At 43.9% G+C, this 14,976-nt stretch overlaps 2 protein-coding genes across 3 annotated transcripts in view; both read right to left on the bottom strand.

Moving 5' to 3' along the window:
• Positions 1-4,275: 4,275 nt before the first annotated feature.
• On the bottom strand, positions 4,276-5,123 carry PLAC1 (placenta enriched 1). Its single transcript, XM_077889119.1, has one exon. The coding sequence runs from the start codon at positions 5,121-5,123 to the stop codon at positions 4,485-4,487; it is 639 nt and encodes a 212-aa protein (XP_077745245.1). The 3' UTR covers positions 4,276-4,484.
• The window catches only part of PABIR2 (PABIR family member 2), a 214,588-nt gene continuing 204,654 nt past the window's right edge, over positions 5,043-14,976 (bottom strand). For both annotated transcript variants that reach the window (XM_077889116.1, XM_077889114.1), the window contains one exon: positions 5,043-5,181. In XM_077889116.1, the coding sequence (XP_077745242.1) occupies positions 5,157-5,181 (25 nt within the window). In that variant the 3' untranslated portion in view covers positions 5,043-5,156. The remainder of the gene's footprint in view (positions 5,182-14,976) is intronic.

Raw genomic sequence — 14,976 nt, 5'->3', positions numbered from 1 at the left:
GATGAAAAATCTCATTATGGCTCTAATTTTGTTGGTGATTTAAAAAAACTGTATTAAAATAAATATAGTATTTGCCATTTCAACCCTCTTTTAAGTGTACAGATTATGGCTCTAATTTATTTTTAAGTAATCTCTGTACCCAATGTGGGGCTTGAACTCATGACCCGAGATCAAGAGTCAGATGCTCTTCTAACTGAGCCAGCCCGGCGCCCCATGGCTCTAATTTTTAAATATTTGACAAGCGATTACCATAACAAATGGTTTCAGACATTTTTGGCTTTCCCAGAGATCGAAAGAAAGATGAAAATGCTCATTCCTCTTGATGGCAATAAAACATTTCTTATTATTACAGATATGATTAACACTATATGGCCAATTTTTTTAGAAGTCCTGTCACCTTAAAAACAGAGTGAACATTATCACTGTAAAGAAGGGAAATATTCTTTTAGCTTGGGATTTCAAAGGGTAAGTAAATTAGCCCAATTCAAAATGCATTTTTTTGGTGGTGGTGGGGTTTATAGCAGTTTTATCTTCCCATCTTTGGAATGGCTCCTATGCTTATGGACCCCCAGCCCCTTCTTCAGTACCAGTCACACAGTCAACTGGATTGAGTGCCTGCCAAGTGCTAGTAAGCAAAAAAGCAAAACAAAGGAACAAGCAAATAGGAGAGGGTCCTCCACGCTCAAGCAAGCATACGGTCAAGTGGAGAAGACCAAACACGCAGCCGAAATGTTTGAGGCACATGTCTTCTAAGGAATGACAAGTCCAAGTCAACACGTGCAGGTTACGCCTGGATTTGAAGAGTTAGGCCTGATTATTCTGAGACGTTTACTCAGGCAAAATATGATTCTCAACCACGATGTTGCTTTGCATGTGTGTTCTCGTGGTTTCCTTTGCCTAAGATGCTCTTCCTCTCCAACTTCACCTAATGAAATCCTCTGATTTAAAGCCTAGTTCAGAGGCTCCCAGCTCCATGATGACTAGGCTTACCTTCACCTTCACTTGTCTGTTGCATTGGAAACTAGAGCCCACTCAGCTCCCTTCCCTGGAATTCTGAGTCACACTTCTTCCACCTCTTGACCCCTTCTGTTCTGTCTCCCTTGATGTATCTGTTGCTTTTCCTAACTGTGCCTTGAATAGTGAGTGTTAGGGAATTCTGACAGTGGTCCTACCTGCCTGGATGTATGTGACCTCCCCAAGCCTGGATTGCCCAGTATTGAGCTCTTCTGATTTCTTGAACTCATTCCTGGTCATATCCACTGGGATGTTATTATCATCTACCAAACTCAGCGTGTCCAACCTGGACTCATCTTCACTTCTGTCCTCTACCCTCATTCCAATTTCCCTACTTAAATCCAGAGCTTAACATGTCTTCTGAGTTTCTTAGGCTCTAACTGGCGACACTTTCTTCGTTTTTCACAGTCAGATCAGGATTTAGCTCAAGTCTTATGCCCTCCATGAAGCTTGCTCTCTCTGCTCTGGAGTCTTCCAGCCTCCAAATTTGCCGGCACTATTTATTTTACCTCTTAATCTTGAATGGGGCTTCTATAGACATGTAACTGTTTTGTAGGCTAAAAGGACTGAAGTCTTGCTGCTCTTCGCTTGAAATGGTTCTCAATTTCATCTCTTCCTACTCCTCAACTCCTTTCCCCATCTACTCTACTTCTTTCTTCTCACCTTGAGTGGTTAGAGCAACAGCCCCCCAGTGTCTGCCCTCCAGCACAGTATGCTTCTTCCCCGTGTCACTGCTTATGCTCACAAAGAAGGCTCTTCTTCCTCTTGTCTGCTTGGCTAAATCCTCCTCATTTTCTAAGAGTGGGATCATTGCCCACCTCTACCAGGCAGTCTTCTTGGATCTCCCAACCCAACCAGAAGCTTCTCTGGGAGGGAGGTGTTGAATAGAATGGAGGAGGGGGAGTGGACCTTGGAGCCAGACAAACCTGGGATTGAATCTGAATGGAGTCACTCGCTCACTGCATGGCCTTGATTTGTCTGAGCCTGTTTCCTCATCTACAAAACAGAGGAAATAATTTTCCTCTTGCAGAACTGTTGTGAAGATTAAAATAAGATTACGCATATAAGGTGTGTGGCACATGGTAAGGAGTAGCATTCTCAAGTAGGTCTTGAGTCTCCTCCAGGGCTGATACATTACACAACCCTGGGGCGGGGAGGTCTTGGTGAAAAGTAATTCTTGCATTTGTTAAGCACACAACCCACACATGGTAGCCTGGGTTTAATGTGTTTAGCATCAATGGCTTGGTAAATTCTATGTGTTTCATAATCTGTAAGCTTCATAAGAGAGGATGAGGCTAAGTGCTGGTTCTCTTGCACATGGTCTTGTGCACTGCTACTTCTCTAGTCTCATCCCTCGCTGCCAATGACTGCCACCCACCCCCCATCGTATTGGACTTAGACCACTTGCGGTCCTCCTGATAGCCACAGCACATATTCTCTACACAGGCTTTTTCTGGAGTGGAATAGCCTCAGTTCCCTAGGCTTCTTTACTTGCCTCCTCCTGCTTAGACTGTTGGTTTTGTTCACCACTGCATGCTCAGCGTCTAATACAATGCCTGTAACATAGGGCAAGCTCAAGAAATGTTTGTTGAATGAATAGACTGTTTTCGGAGATTACATTCTGGTTTTCCTCAGGAAGGGGCAGGAGTGCTATTCTTTTAAAAGATTATTTATTTGGAAGAGAGAGAGAGAGAGAGAGGGAGAGAGAGAGAGAGAAGGGAGCAGAGGGAGAAGGACAAGCAGACTCTGTGCTGAGCGTGGAGCCAGACCAGGGACTTGATCGTGACCTGAGCCAAAATCAAGAGTCAAATGCTTAACTGACTGAGCCACCCAGGTGTCCCAAGGGGCCAGGAGCTTTTTAAACGAGATTTTTCTTCAACTACCATGATTGCAATGGACTGAATGTGTGCCCTTGATGTGTTTGAATCTAGCCCCTATGTGATGGCATCAAGAGGTGGGACCCTAAGGAGGTGAGTAAATCATGAAAGTGGGGCCCTCATGAATGGGATTAGTGCCCTATAAAAGGGACCCCAGAGAGCTCTCTTGATGCCTTTCTCCCACATGAGGAAACAGCCAGAAGATATCAGTTTGCAACCTGAAAGAGTGCATCACCAAAACCTGAGCATACTGGCACCCTAATCTTGAATTTCTAGGCTCCAGAACCATGAGAAATAAATGTCTGTTGTTTATAAGTCCCCCATCTGTGGTACTTTGTTAGAGCAGCCTTAACAGACTAAGACAATGACTGAATTTCTACTCACCTGCTGAATGAGTATAATATCATGTACATTGTGTATGTTATCATAGATATTGTGTATAGTATCATACATGTTGTGTATAGTATCATGCACATTGTGCTAACACTGCTTCTTAATAGTGTGTGGCCTTGGGAAAGTCTCTTAATCATTCTGTGCCTCAGTTTCCTTATTTGTAAAATGGATCAAGGTTGTAGTGAAGATTATATGAGATGCTGCTACTATCTGGAATGTTCTCTCGATCATCCCAGGGCTGGCTCCTTCTTCACATCAAGATTCAGTTCAAAAGACGAGGCCTCGGAGTCCTTGAGACTGCTCTGATCCCTTCTCCAGCGACTCTTGTACGACCTGGTTTCAAGCTTTCTCATGGCCTTCATTGCTATCTGGACGTACTGTTGTTTGCTCTTCGTTTGTTTATTGCCTGTGTGACCTCAATTTCTCTGGGGCTCAGTTTCTATTAACTGTTGCATCTCAGTGCCAAGAATGGTACCTGACATGTAGTAGCACTCAGTGAATATCTGTTGAATATATTTACTCACCTCTTCCCTTCCGAGGGTATGTGAAAGCTAATGGAGAGCCAAACCTGGGTGAAAATTTGCTGATCACATAAGTCAGGGAACAAAACTCCTTCCAAAGTACTACTGGTCTGTGACTAAATAGAAGATCCAGCCCTTGGCCTCAGGAGCTTACCATCAAGTTGGTGGAACATGACTCGAGCAATCCTTAGAATCACTGGTGGTTTATAAATCACGAGTGGAATCTATGCCTCCCGTGAATGAAAAGTGGTACAGCCATTGATCAGACCGGAAGGTGTGAGGCTCAGTGCTAGGTTGAGAGGTGCATAGTGTGAGTGAAATGGGGACACTGAGGGAGGGATTCAGTTGAGCAGAGCCCAGTCATCTCAGACAGAAGAGACTGGGTGCTAATGTTTATGAAGCCCTGATAACACTGTGGCCCATAGCAAAAGTTATATATGTGCTCATTAAATCAAAATGTTGAACTGATATTTTTATACCATCAAAGTTTTATTTTTCCTTTTAAAAATATATAAAAATATAAAACAGCTTTATTCAAGAAACAACCACGAACTGCCCTCTCTCAAAGGCACTCATAAGGGGGCTTCCAAAACACGTTTGTCTGATATTCAAAAATACTCTATACTAATGTTAGAAAAAGCATCTATCTACAGGAGACTCCCCATACCAAACCTGGGGATCACATGGACTCAAGGAGATCGTCTGAGCGAAGAGACCAATCCTCGGAAATATCAACAGAGGAAGATGGCAGCACCAGCTGGCCCTCCTCAGCCTCCACTTGGTGATGTGCAGCCTGGGCACGCCCTTCTTCATTGAACACACAAGGTGGACAGTCGCAGTCGGGCCTTTGGCTAGACTGTGACAAGGTGAACACCTCATAGCTTGCCTCACCATTCTGGGCTGTGGCCCCGGCCTCACTGGCTACTTTTACAGAACAGGGCAGAGTAAGCCATGGGGACCGTTGGGGAGCAGTACATGACACCGGGATCACATACTTAGAAGAGGTACCCTTCGAAGCATAGTGCAACTCAGTGCTGTACATAATCATGTCCTGAGAGATAGCCTTGGCACGGATGCCACATTCGGTAACGCGGTAGGTGAACTGGTAGACATGTGGCTGGACATGGTTGGCAGGGCACCCTAGGCCCAAGTGTAACTCATGGAAGTGTACATACACATCATTATTCAACATGAAGGGGTGGACAGTGACCATGAACCAGTCTATAGAGCACAGTACAGTCATTGGGCTTTGTGTGGAACAGGCTGAGAACACAGAGGCAAGGATGACCATCCCTCCTATCAACTCGAAAACTTTCATCCTTGTAGTTGATCAGGTAACGACTCTCAGGAATCAGGACGCTGTCAGGTGAGGATTTCTAGAGCACACAAAAACACAAAAGGTCAATCATCTTATTGCCTATTGAAAGTTCAAACACAATCATTTTTTCCCTTTTAAAACAAGTATTTTCAAAAGGTGAAGTGAGGAGAACTTAAATGGAAAAAAGGTGAGGTGATGGATGTGTTCATTAACTCAATTGGGCGAATTCTTTCACGATGCATACATATGTTAAACCATCACGTTGTACGCTTTCAATATCCTACAGTTTTATTTGTCAGTTATACCTCAATAAGACTGAAAACAAAACAAAGAAAAGGAAAACCTTCTTGTGAGAGAGAACAGGATTTTAATTTCATTGTTGGAACTCATGTGTTGCTAGATGATGACAGCGGCTTCTCTAAGTGGCTTCGCCACACTGTTGCAGTATAAAGCGCATGTCCCTCATCTTCTGAATGAGAGTCAACACTGGTCAGTGATGGCATCCCTTTGTGTGCAACCCCAACAAAGGAAATGAAACTGTTTTTCATGCCACACATGAACTAAGGTGACAGGAGATACAGTTTGATTCAAGCTGGCAGCACTGCCCTCTTTAAGGGCCCCCGTGTCCTCTCATATGCCACAAACAGACTCCTCCTTATTGTCCTGTGTTGGTTAGAGACAAACAGGAGTTAATAAAAGTCAGAGAAGGAGATATAGTCTGGGGTACCACCTGGGTGGCTCAGCGGTTGAGAGTCTGCCTTCGGCTCAGGTTGTGATCCCAGGGTCCTGGGATCGAGTCCCACACTGGGCTCCCTGCATGGAGCCCACTTCTCCCTCTGCCTGTGTCTCTGCCTCTCTCTCTGTGTCTCTCATGAATAAATAAAATCTTTTTTTTTGAATAAATAAAATCTTTTTAAAAAACCCCACAATATGAGAAGGAGGTGACAAACAACGCAAGAAGGAAGGAAGAGGAACACCATCAAATATTGTCGGACTCAGCTCTCATTTCAAAAGTGAAAATGACATCAAATAGAAACGACCCTAAACTTTTGAAGGAAATGTCTGCGCAAGCGTGAGGTTTTACTTTTGTTCCCTGATGAGTTAAGTCACCCCTGTGTATACAAATGCATCCTTTGACTCTTATTAAGTGCCTACTACATGCACGGCACTGTACTCAAAAGCATCCCGAGGCATTTCTATCTTTCCTGTTTCCCCAGTTGCAAAAATGCAGCTCTTTCCTTTCCTTTGAAACTGATGAATTTGCTGCATTCTTTGATGGAAACCATGGTATAATGAACCCACTAGGAAAGGGCGGTGGCCTGCATGAAAGACTTTGGTTCTAACTCAGGCACTTGACTTGATCTGATTGGTACCGATTGGGCCTCCCCATGTCTCTCATTCATGACTCCTCAGTTTCGTGGGCTTGTTGGGTGTAAAGAGCCATCTCCTTCCTTCCTTCTTGGCTTGTTCTGAAATGTCTCTCCTGGGACTGCCTTTTTGTCTTGTGCAAAGCAGAAATAGAAGCAGCAGCAATGAACAGAGAAACTGACCCTCTTACCCCTCCAAAAAAACAAAACAAACAAAATAAAATAGCAACAACAACAACAAAACACAAGTCCACTCCAATGCCAGCTGTTCTTGGATAATGACTCAACAGTTATACAAATAGATCGCTTGCTCTGGAACAACATGCAGTACTCGCTGAGCTCATCACTCCATCACCACCGCGCTATCCACTCTGGTCCTGATCTAACGGAGCCCATCCTACCCTGAGTGTGTTTTAGGAATGGCTTTCTCCCCCTCTCTCTTTTTTCCTGTCCTTAATATCATCTCATAGCTGGGACCTATCTGCCCTGAACAAAAAATACCTGCCCTTTAAGGAGTTCTTGGAATTGAGCCAAAGAAACAATCCTTCTATTCCATGTTGGTTGTCCAAACCCCAAACTGAGACCCAAGTTTAAGGCCGAGTTCTTGTCTGGGGAGTCCAGCCTTCCATTTCTGAAGCATCTTTCCTATCTGCTCCCCCGCCATTCCCTCTCACAAGTAATCCCAACAGGTTATAAAAAGCCCAGAGTCTCTGAGAAACAAAAGAGTCATCCCCCTGACCAATCATTTTGGACCACCTCACCCTCCACATCCACTTTCTGAATGGCCTTGCACTGAATCAATCTTGAAGAAAGGGGTTTAGTAACATTGCCGATTTCGGGGATTCATTTAGTACCAATCTCCAAACTCAGGACAGTCTCTTTTCTCTGATTTTTCACAGCCAGAAACAGATTGCCACACAAGGGGGCAATCCATGAGGATGCCTGTGTGTGTGTGACAACCTACCTCTGAGCTCAGATAAAACTTAAAAATGGAAGTCAGGGGGACTCATGTTCAAGACTACGCAACTCTGAGGTGAGAGGGAGGAGTGGGGGACCAGGAGGAGAGCAGAATGTTCTTGCTAATAAGCTTGGTAACCCTAGCTCAGTGCCACGCTTCAGGAGTCACTCTGTTTTGCTAAGTACAGATCATCAGAACTGGGCAGCCTCCCCTTTCCTGCTGCCCACAATTCCCAGGCTGGGGTAGAGGCGGTGTGTGTGTGCATGCGTGTGTGTGTGCGTGCGCGCGTGCTGGGGGATGGTGACAAGTCATTCACAACACAGTGCAAAAACATCCAATCAGCTGGCTTTCCTAACTTCTAGCTGAGGCCTGCTGGCAGAATGGGATTTGACAGGCAAGGGACAGGGTGGGCTCTGGGTAGTTGGCAAAAGAGGAAGAAGAAGGCTGAGGGGCTACAGATGGGAAGGGGCATCAGAAGAGCAGGTTGTGCGTGCACGTGGGGGGTGCCAAGTGGAAGGTATTTTTAGCCATCATTGGGGCTGTGCACAGCATCCCTGGAGCTGTGGACAGAATCCTATTTAAAAGTCTCCAGAAATCTTCCGAGTTAAGGGGAGCTGAGGACAAGGAAGAAATAAATGCAGAGAAGGGAGTGCTCACCTTGGGACTACTATCCAGCTTCTTGAGGAGGAGGAAGAGGAGGCAAAGGGAGGAGGAGGCTAGGCATTTAGAAAGCAGTTCTCAGTGACTGCATTACCGTAGCCCCATTTGGACTTGATTGCAAATTATCCCTGTGACATTCCAGAAGCAATGAGCTTTGGTGCATTCATATGGCCAAGCAGGGCTCAGCTATTGGTACAAGCCGTCCTGAGCCGAGCTGCAGAGGCCCACTAACCCAGAGCTGCTAGTGGCACCTGGATGCAAAATGTTTGCTTTCCCTGCAGCTACAGAGTACAGTAGCTTTCTGTTTTTCTAAATGTGGTCTTTGCATATATATTTTCCATTAGTTCCTCGGACAGAGTTTTCCTCCTTGCCTTTATTTTTTTTCAAGAACTCCCTAATAAGCCTAATTCTTAATAAATCTTTTTCATTCATTCATTCATTCATTCATTCATTCATTCATTATCTTTCACATTTAAGAAAAATCATGAAATGTTTCACTTTGGGAACAGGAACTCTATTTCTTAACGTCTTACAAGAAAGAGACTGAATATTGGCATAGACACGGAACATTTTTAATCTCGGGAAGAAAAGACCCTTTCTAAAAGAGACAAAAGCTGCAGACCAAATTTGTTTTGTGCTGTGTATGTTTTGTGAAAGCAGACAGGATTTTTGCCTTCCCATCTCCTCTGATGTCGTTAGAGACACATATGAATCCTTTGCATGGGGATTGGGGAGAGGAATTAGCTAAACATTTCCACATCTGGTTTTGGAACAGTTTGGAAAAAGAACTCACTCCATAGGCTCCTGGAAGCTTTTTGGGTCGACAGTTATTTATTTTTAAAATTCAGTATACTCACGACAGCATAGTTATCAATTGTATATTGCTTTCTCAGAATCTTGTTGTCAAAACAAAAGGAAACTCCCAAGCAGTATGCAATTATCTCAGGGAAATAAAACTGTCAGGGTTTTGATTTGCAGCAAAATTTGTTTGCTCTCTTGCAGCTGATGTGAAGAAAAATGAATCTGAGTTGGAGCGAAGATCCTTTCAGAAAACAAGAACAGAAAAGAAGGATCCCCACACTCTGCTCGAACTTCGTAGTCCAGAAATTCGAATCCTCACATTCTGACTGTGTCCTGCCAGCCTCCTCAAGGTTTGGGAGGCTTTTCAAATGGAAGTTCTTTTTTTATAAAGCCCAGCTTTAAAGAATTTGTTGGTTAACCGTGCTCAAAGAAAAGTGAGGGCTGTGATGATGCTAATGATGTTGAAGGTACGTGAAAGTGAGTCAGAGAATTAAATAACTGCTTTGGTGGGATCTACCTCGCTTCAAAAGAATCTGGGTTCCGTTCAGGCTGCGAGGCTTGTGAAGCACAGTGTTACAGTAACCACACGTTATTCATCATTGTGGGTGGAAGAAAAATTATGAACTGCTAATGCTTAACAATGTCCACTTTCTCAACAGAGGAAAACACCTTGACTCAACCCCAGAAAAGACTTCATTAAAATTCAATGAAAAAAGGTTGTCATTAAAAAAGGGTTTGCAGATTCTAAGTGTAACTGCGGAAAAATGCATGGATGCAGGAAAGAAAACACTTCTTAATCTTTAAAGTAACCACTGTTCAACTTTTGGTTTCTGTGCTTCTGGATTTTGGGGGCAGATTATCTATTTATCTATCTATCTATACATATATACACACACATACATATACATTTTATATATATACAAAACATTATATATATTTATATCTATATATACTTTATATTTTTATATAACAAATACATTTTATGTGTATAAATACATATATAAAATATATATACATATACATGTAAAATCCAAAGTCATTTCTGGAAAAAAAAAGTCAAGACTTTTTGAAAGCTGTTTTTAATTTTTGACATTGAATTTGAAAGCAATCAAAGCATTATTTTTGTTTGGGCCATCTGGTTTTGTTCTTATAATCTGTTAAGCTATCAGGCATAGTTTAAATGTCATGGTTCATCTCATGCACAAATAAAGATTGCGAAATAAATAAGAGCCCAAGCTCCTTGTAAGAGAAGCTTTTGTTGGGTCACAACTCTGGTTACTAAAAAGTGAGTAGTCCGATGTGAAGTGAAACCATAATGAGGCTGCACAACAAGGGTAAGCTGGACCCTGACGGAACGTAAGTATTTCCAAATAAATACAGAAAGCCATGCTTTAGTGGAAGTTGCAAATATCAGGTCGTGGAACTCCTTCCCTCGTGCAGAGAAGTAGAGTTTAACTATAAAGTTGAATGAAGGGATGTGTTTCATAATTTCCATAAAATGTACGGAAAATCTCAAAGGTATGCCCCTAATTCAGTTTATGTTTTAATTTAATAATTTATTTGAGCTCGATTTTTCAGAAAGCTACACCCTTGGCCACAAAGCCCTAGAGTTCCCTCTCATTTTAAAAGACAAGGTGAGTTTGTGTCTATGCAGACCTCCCAGCCCCATGGTGACATGCTGCATTTTTAACCCACTAGCGGTCTCTGGGGGGGTCTGCCCAAACCAGATAAAGGCCTGTTTGCCTGAGATGATTTCCTGATGTTACCAACTGAAGGCAGAGATTGAATCAGATGCTCCTTCAAGGGCTTCACCACCTCTTTGGGACACCTGTGTCAATAAAGGAGGGCTCTAGATGGCTTCCAGAAATGGTCAGGCACATTCCTCTCTCCCTTTCAAAGTTGGGATTTGGGGGCGACAGGTTTTCTTAAAGCAAGGTCCATGTATGGGGCCCTAGCAGAAGGATGGCTTAAGTCCAAATCCAACCATAGTTGACTTTACGGGCTGTTTGGTTGATTTGGAACTGACTTGACCAATATGTATCTTTCCCACATCCAGAGCTTCCTTATGTGTGTCCCACCCAGAACGTGGCCACTGGTGATGTGTGGACACCCTGACTGAGGCCGTTCACCATCCCTTGGCTCTTGAGCGGGGAAAAAAGATTTGGAAAAGGATCCTCTGATAGGAAGTTTGGTGGTCACTGTCACCCTACAATTTGGGAGGCATGCTGTATATTAGAGGAGGGAAAAGTACATTGCTCTGTGGCAAGGACACTGTGGGAAGAGGAAATCATACACACATGCACACACACAGATGGTTGGACAGACAGACACACTAAAGAGAAAGGAAAGCCCAAATCTCTTTCCTGCTGTTGCCCTGGTCCCTCCTATTTTTTTCCATTCCTTAATCCTTGGACTGTAAATTCCTTAAGGAACTGGGTCTTGGTCTACTACAGTATCTGGTAAATCGTAAGTACTTGGTAAATATTTATCAAGTGAAAGAGCAAAGGAATCAATGAATGACCACCAGCCACCTGCCCCTGTCCTTCCTTGTCTGGTCTAAGAGTCTGAATCTGGTTACTGACTAAACCCCTGCACCACTCCTACCCCAAACTCTTGGCGGAAGGCCTGGAGTAGCAGCAGAGTATTTCTTGGTAGAGAGTGCAGGGCCCCTGTCAAGGGTCAAGGGTCAAGGTCTCCAGCCTACCCACTTACCTACCTGCCTGCCTGCTGGGCTTACTGATGCCAAGGGCTTTACATCTGCTCAGTACAATGGTACCCTTCACAGCCCTCTCCATGAGCTCTCGGCCAGCCACTCCAGAGAGAGCCAGGACTTCTTATATTAACCCCAACCCTGGTCACTGTCCTCCTTCCCTCTGTCAAACACCCAAACAAACAGTGTCAGCATGCCTGGATTCAGCCACAGATTCACAGGCTATCCCTGCTCTGATGGTCTCGGGCAAGTAAACTAAGTCCACCTCTAGACAGAAGACAGGTGCAACTGTCCTCCGGACTGGCTTTATTTGGGAGGAAAGAAGAAATTCTCAAGCCCCAGCCACGGTGTAGTCAGAGCGGGAAGGCCCGGGCCCACAGGTACCACAGAGCGATGGGGTGCCTGGCAGGAGCTTGCCTGGGTCAACCGAGGCACGGGGACACAGTGGCCAACCGCAGTGGCCCGTGGCTGGATTCCCTCGGCTGGAAGGAGAAAGCTAAAGCCTGGGCTACACGTATCTGTTCCCCTTGGAGCTGCCAGCTCCCAGCGCGGAGGGGGACGTCAGAAAGCAGCAGAGGTTCCCAGCGATGGATCGGAGACAGGATGGCTTAAGTACCCCCGACCACGAGCTGACCCTGCGCTCCCTCTGGGTTGGCCTCTCCGCTCTGCCGATCCAGAGCAAGAGAGACATCCAGGCCAACTTCAGGTTTGTTTCAACTTCCTCTAGTAGGAGGGCTTCTCAAAATGCTTTGAGGTCGATCCCATCTTCACATATGCTATCATATTTCACTGGTAAATATCACCCTCCATTTCTCTTACTTATACCTTTTATATAGCAAAGATTTTTTTAAAGATTTATTTATTTATTCATGAGAGACACAGAGGGAGAGGCAGAGACATAGGTAGAGGGAGAAGCAGGCTCCCTGTGAAGAGCCTGATGCAGGACTCGATCCCAGGGCCCTGGGATCATGCCCTGAGCCAAAGGCAGATGCTTAACCACTGAGCCACCCAGGTGCCCCTATAACAAAGGTTTGATACTGGGTGTGACAGCTCCTTATCCTAGCAATACCAAAATACTTGGGGCAGAGAGTTGACTTGGTACCTTCCTCATGCAATTAGCATGTGGTTAAAATATATACATAATATGTAACAGTGTGAGTCAACTATACTTTAGTTAAAACAACACTTTACAAGGGCGTCTGGGTAGCTCAGGCAGTGAAGCATCTGCCTGCGGCTCAGGTCATTATCTCGGGTTCTAGGATTGAGCCCTGCAACTGGTTTACTGCTCCACAGGTAGTCTGCTTCTCCCTCTCCCTCTGTGCATTCTCTCTCTCCAATAAATAAATGAAATCTTTAAAAAACAACGAAAACACAACACATTGCAGAGGCACATGGGTGGCCTCAGTTGGTTAAATGTCCGACTCTTGATCTCAGCTCAGGTCTTGATCTTAGGGTCATGAGTTCGAGTTGCAAGCACATTGTAAAAAATATATATACCTAACGGGTTGAACTTATGTTCATTATTTGTATATCAGAACATATAAATAATTAAAATAAATATGTAATATATGGATGTTAAAATATAACATGCTGACATATAATATTATTCTGATAGTATATACATATGTGATATATAATACTATTAAAATATATTTTAACAAGAAAAAGAGGTCTCCTTTGCCCTGACAATCTATCATTCCCTTAACAAAGAATAAAGAACTCTTATGAAATTTTTCTCAAGGGCCAAGACTTGAAATATATGTGTGTAATGTATGCAAATACCTGTATACATGTACATAACATATGCAAATATATTTGTTATATAATAGATAACCCTCCACCCTAGGTCGCTGTCTTCCTTCTATGTCTATCTATAATATATTATATATATAGTTATATATATTTATGGGTTAAATTGTGTCTCCCTTAATTCATACTTGAAGTCCTAACACTCCCAGTACCTCAGAATGTGACCTTATTTGGAAATAGGTTCTTTACAGAAATAATCAGGTTAAAATGAGATCATTGGGGTGGTCCCTAATCCATTATGACTGATGTTCTTATAAAAAGGGGACATTTGGACACCGAGATCTGCACAGAGGGAAAATAATGCGAAGACACGTGGAGGATGACAGCCATGGGAAAGGAGTGAATGAAGCATTCGCAAGTCCAAGTATGCCAAGAATTGTCAGCAAACACCAGAAACTAGAAGAGGCAAAGAAGGATCCTCTCCTAGAGTTGTCAGAGAGAACATGGCTCTTCTGGTACTTGATCTGGGACTTCCCACTTACAGAACTATGAGAGAGTAAATTTCTGTTGTTTTTATTTATTTTTAAATATTTATTTGAGAGAGAGAGAGAGAGGGAGGGAGACAGAGAGAGAGGTACAACCAGCAAAGAGGGGAAGAGGGAGACAGACTCCTTGCTGAGCAGGGAACCCAACACAGGACTCGATCCCAGGACCCCGGGATCATGACCTGAGCTGCAAGCAGATGCTTAACCACATGAGCCACCCAGGCACCCCCAAGGTATCCGTTGTTTTAAGCCACCTAGTTTGTGGTACTTTGTACAGCGTCCCTTGTGAGCTAATAAATATATTTTCCTAATCAACCCAGTAGACACACCTACTTCCTTCCTGAGGTAAGAGCTTGCAACCACGGCTCTTCTGACTCCATGTCTTGCTAAGATCTTAAATTTCATGAAGAATCACAAAGATGGTGAGGTTCCAAGGAATGGGGACAGTTAAAGAGATGCTGATGCTGGTGCTCCTCATCTACAAGGGTTTTCTTGGTTCCCTGTAGGCATTCAGGTAGAGGCTGGATGGGCACTGGTCAGGATGGCTGGAGAGGGCATTCCTGTCCTAGGAAGGGCGGTGGGGCATGAGATGACAGGGTATTTATTTTTTTAAAGATTTTATTTATTTATTTATGAGAGAGAGAGAGAGAGAGAGAGAGAGAGGCAGAGACACAGGCAGAGGGAGAAGCAGGCTCCATGAAGGGAGCCTGACATGGGACTCGATCCAGGGTCTCCAGGATCATGCCCTGGGCTGAAGGCGGTGCTAAACCACTGGGCCACGGGGGCTGCCCAACAGGGTCTTTAAAGTTCTATCACAGGAAGCCGCATGTGTGTTCCCATGTGTGCGTTCATAATATCATCATTTGTAGTGTGCTCAGAATTATGTATCATATCATGCTCATGATTAGTATATATATATTATAAACACAGGCAATGGAGAACATACACACACCCCATGCACCCATAGGTTATGTACATAGGTCTTCTTCTGAAAGTCTCACTATGTCCTTGACACCCAAAGCCTCTATACCTCATACATAGAAGATCATGTAGTACTGTCTAC

Source organism: Canis aureus, chromosome X, assembly GCF_053574225.1.
Source record: "Canis aureus isolate CA01 chromosome X, VMU_Caureus_v.1.0, whole genome shotgun sequence".
In the NCBI taxonomy this organism is placed as follows: domain Eukaryota; kingdom Metazoa; phylum Chordata; class Mammalia; order Carnivora; family Canidae; genus Canis; species Canis aureus.
This window is presented reverse-complemented; position numbering and strand designations above follow the sequence as displayed.

Bases quoted from the DNA above. Each gene is read 5' to 3' on its own strand.
- PLAC1 (XM_077889119.1), bottom strand. From the start codon at position 5,123: ATGAAAGTTTTCGAGTTGATAGGAGGGATGGTCATCCTTGCCTCTGTG.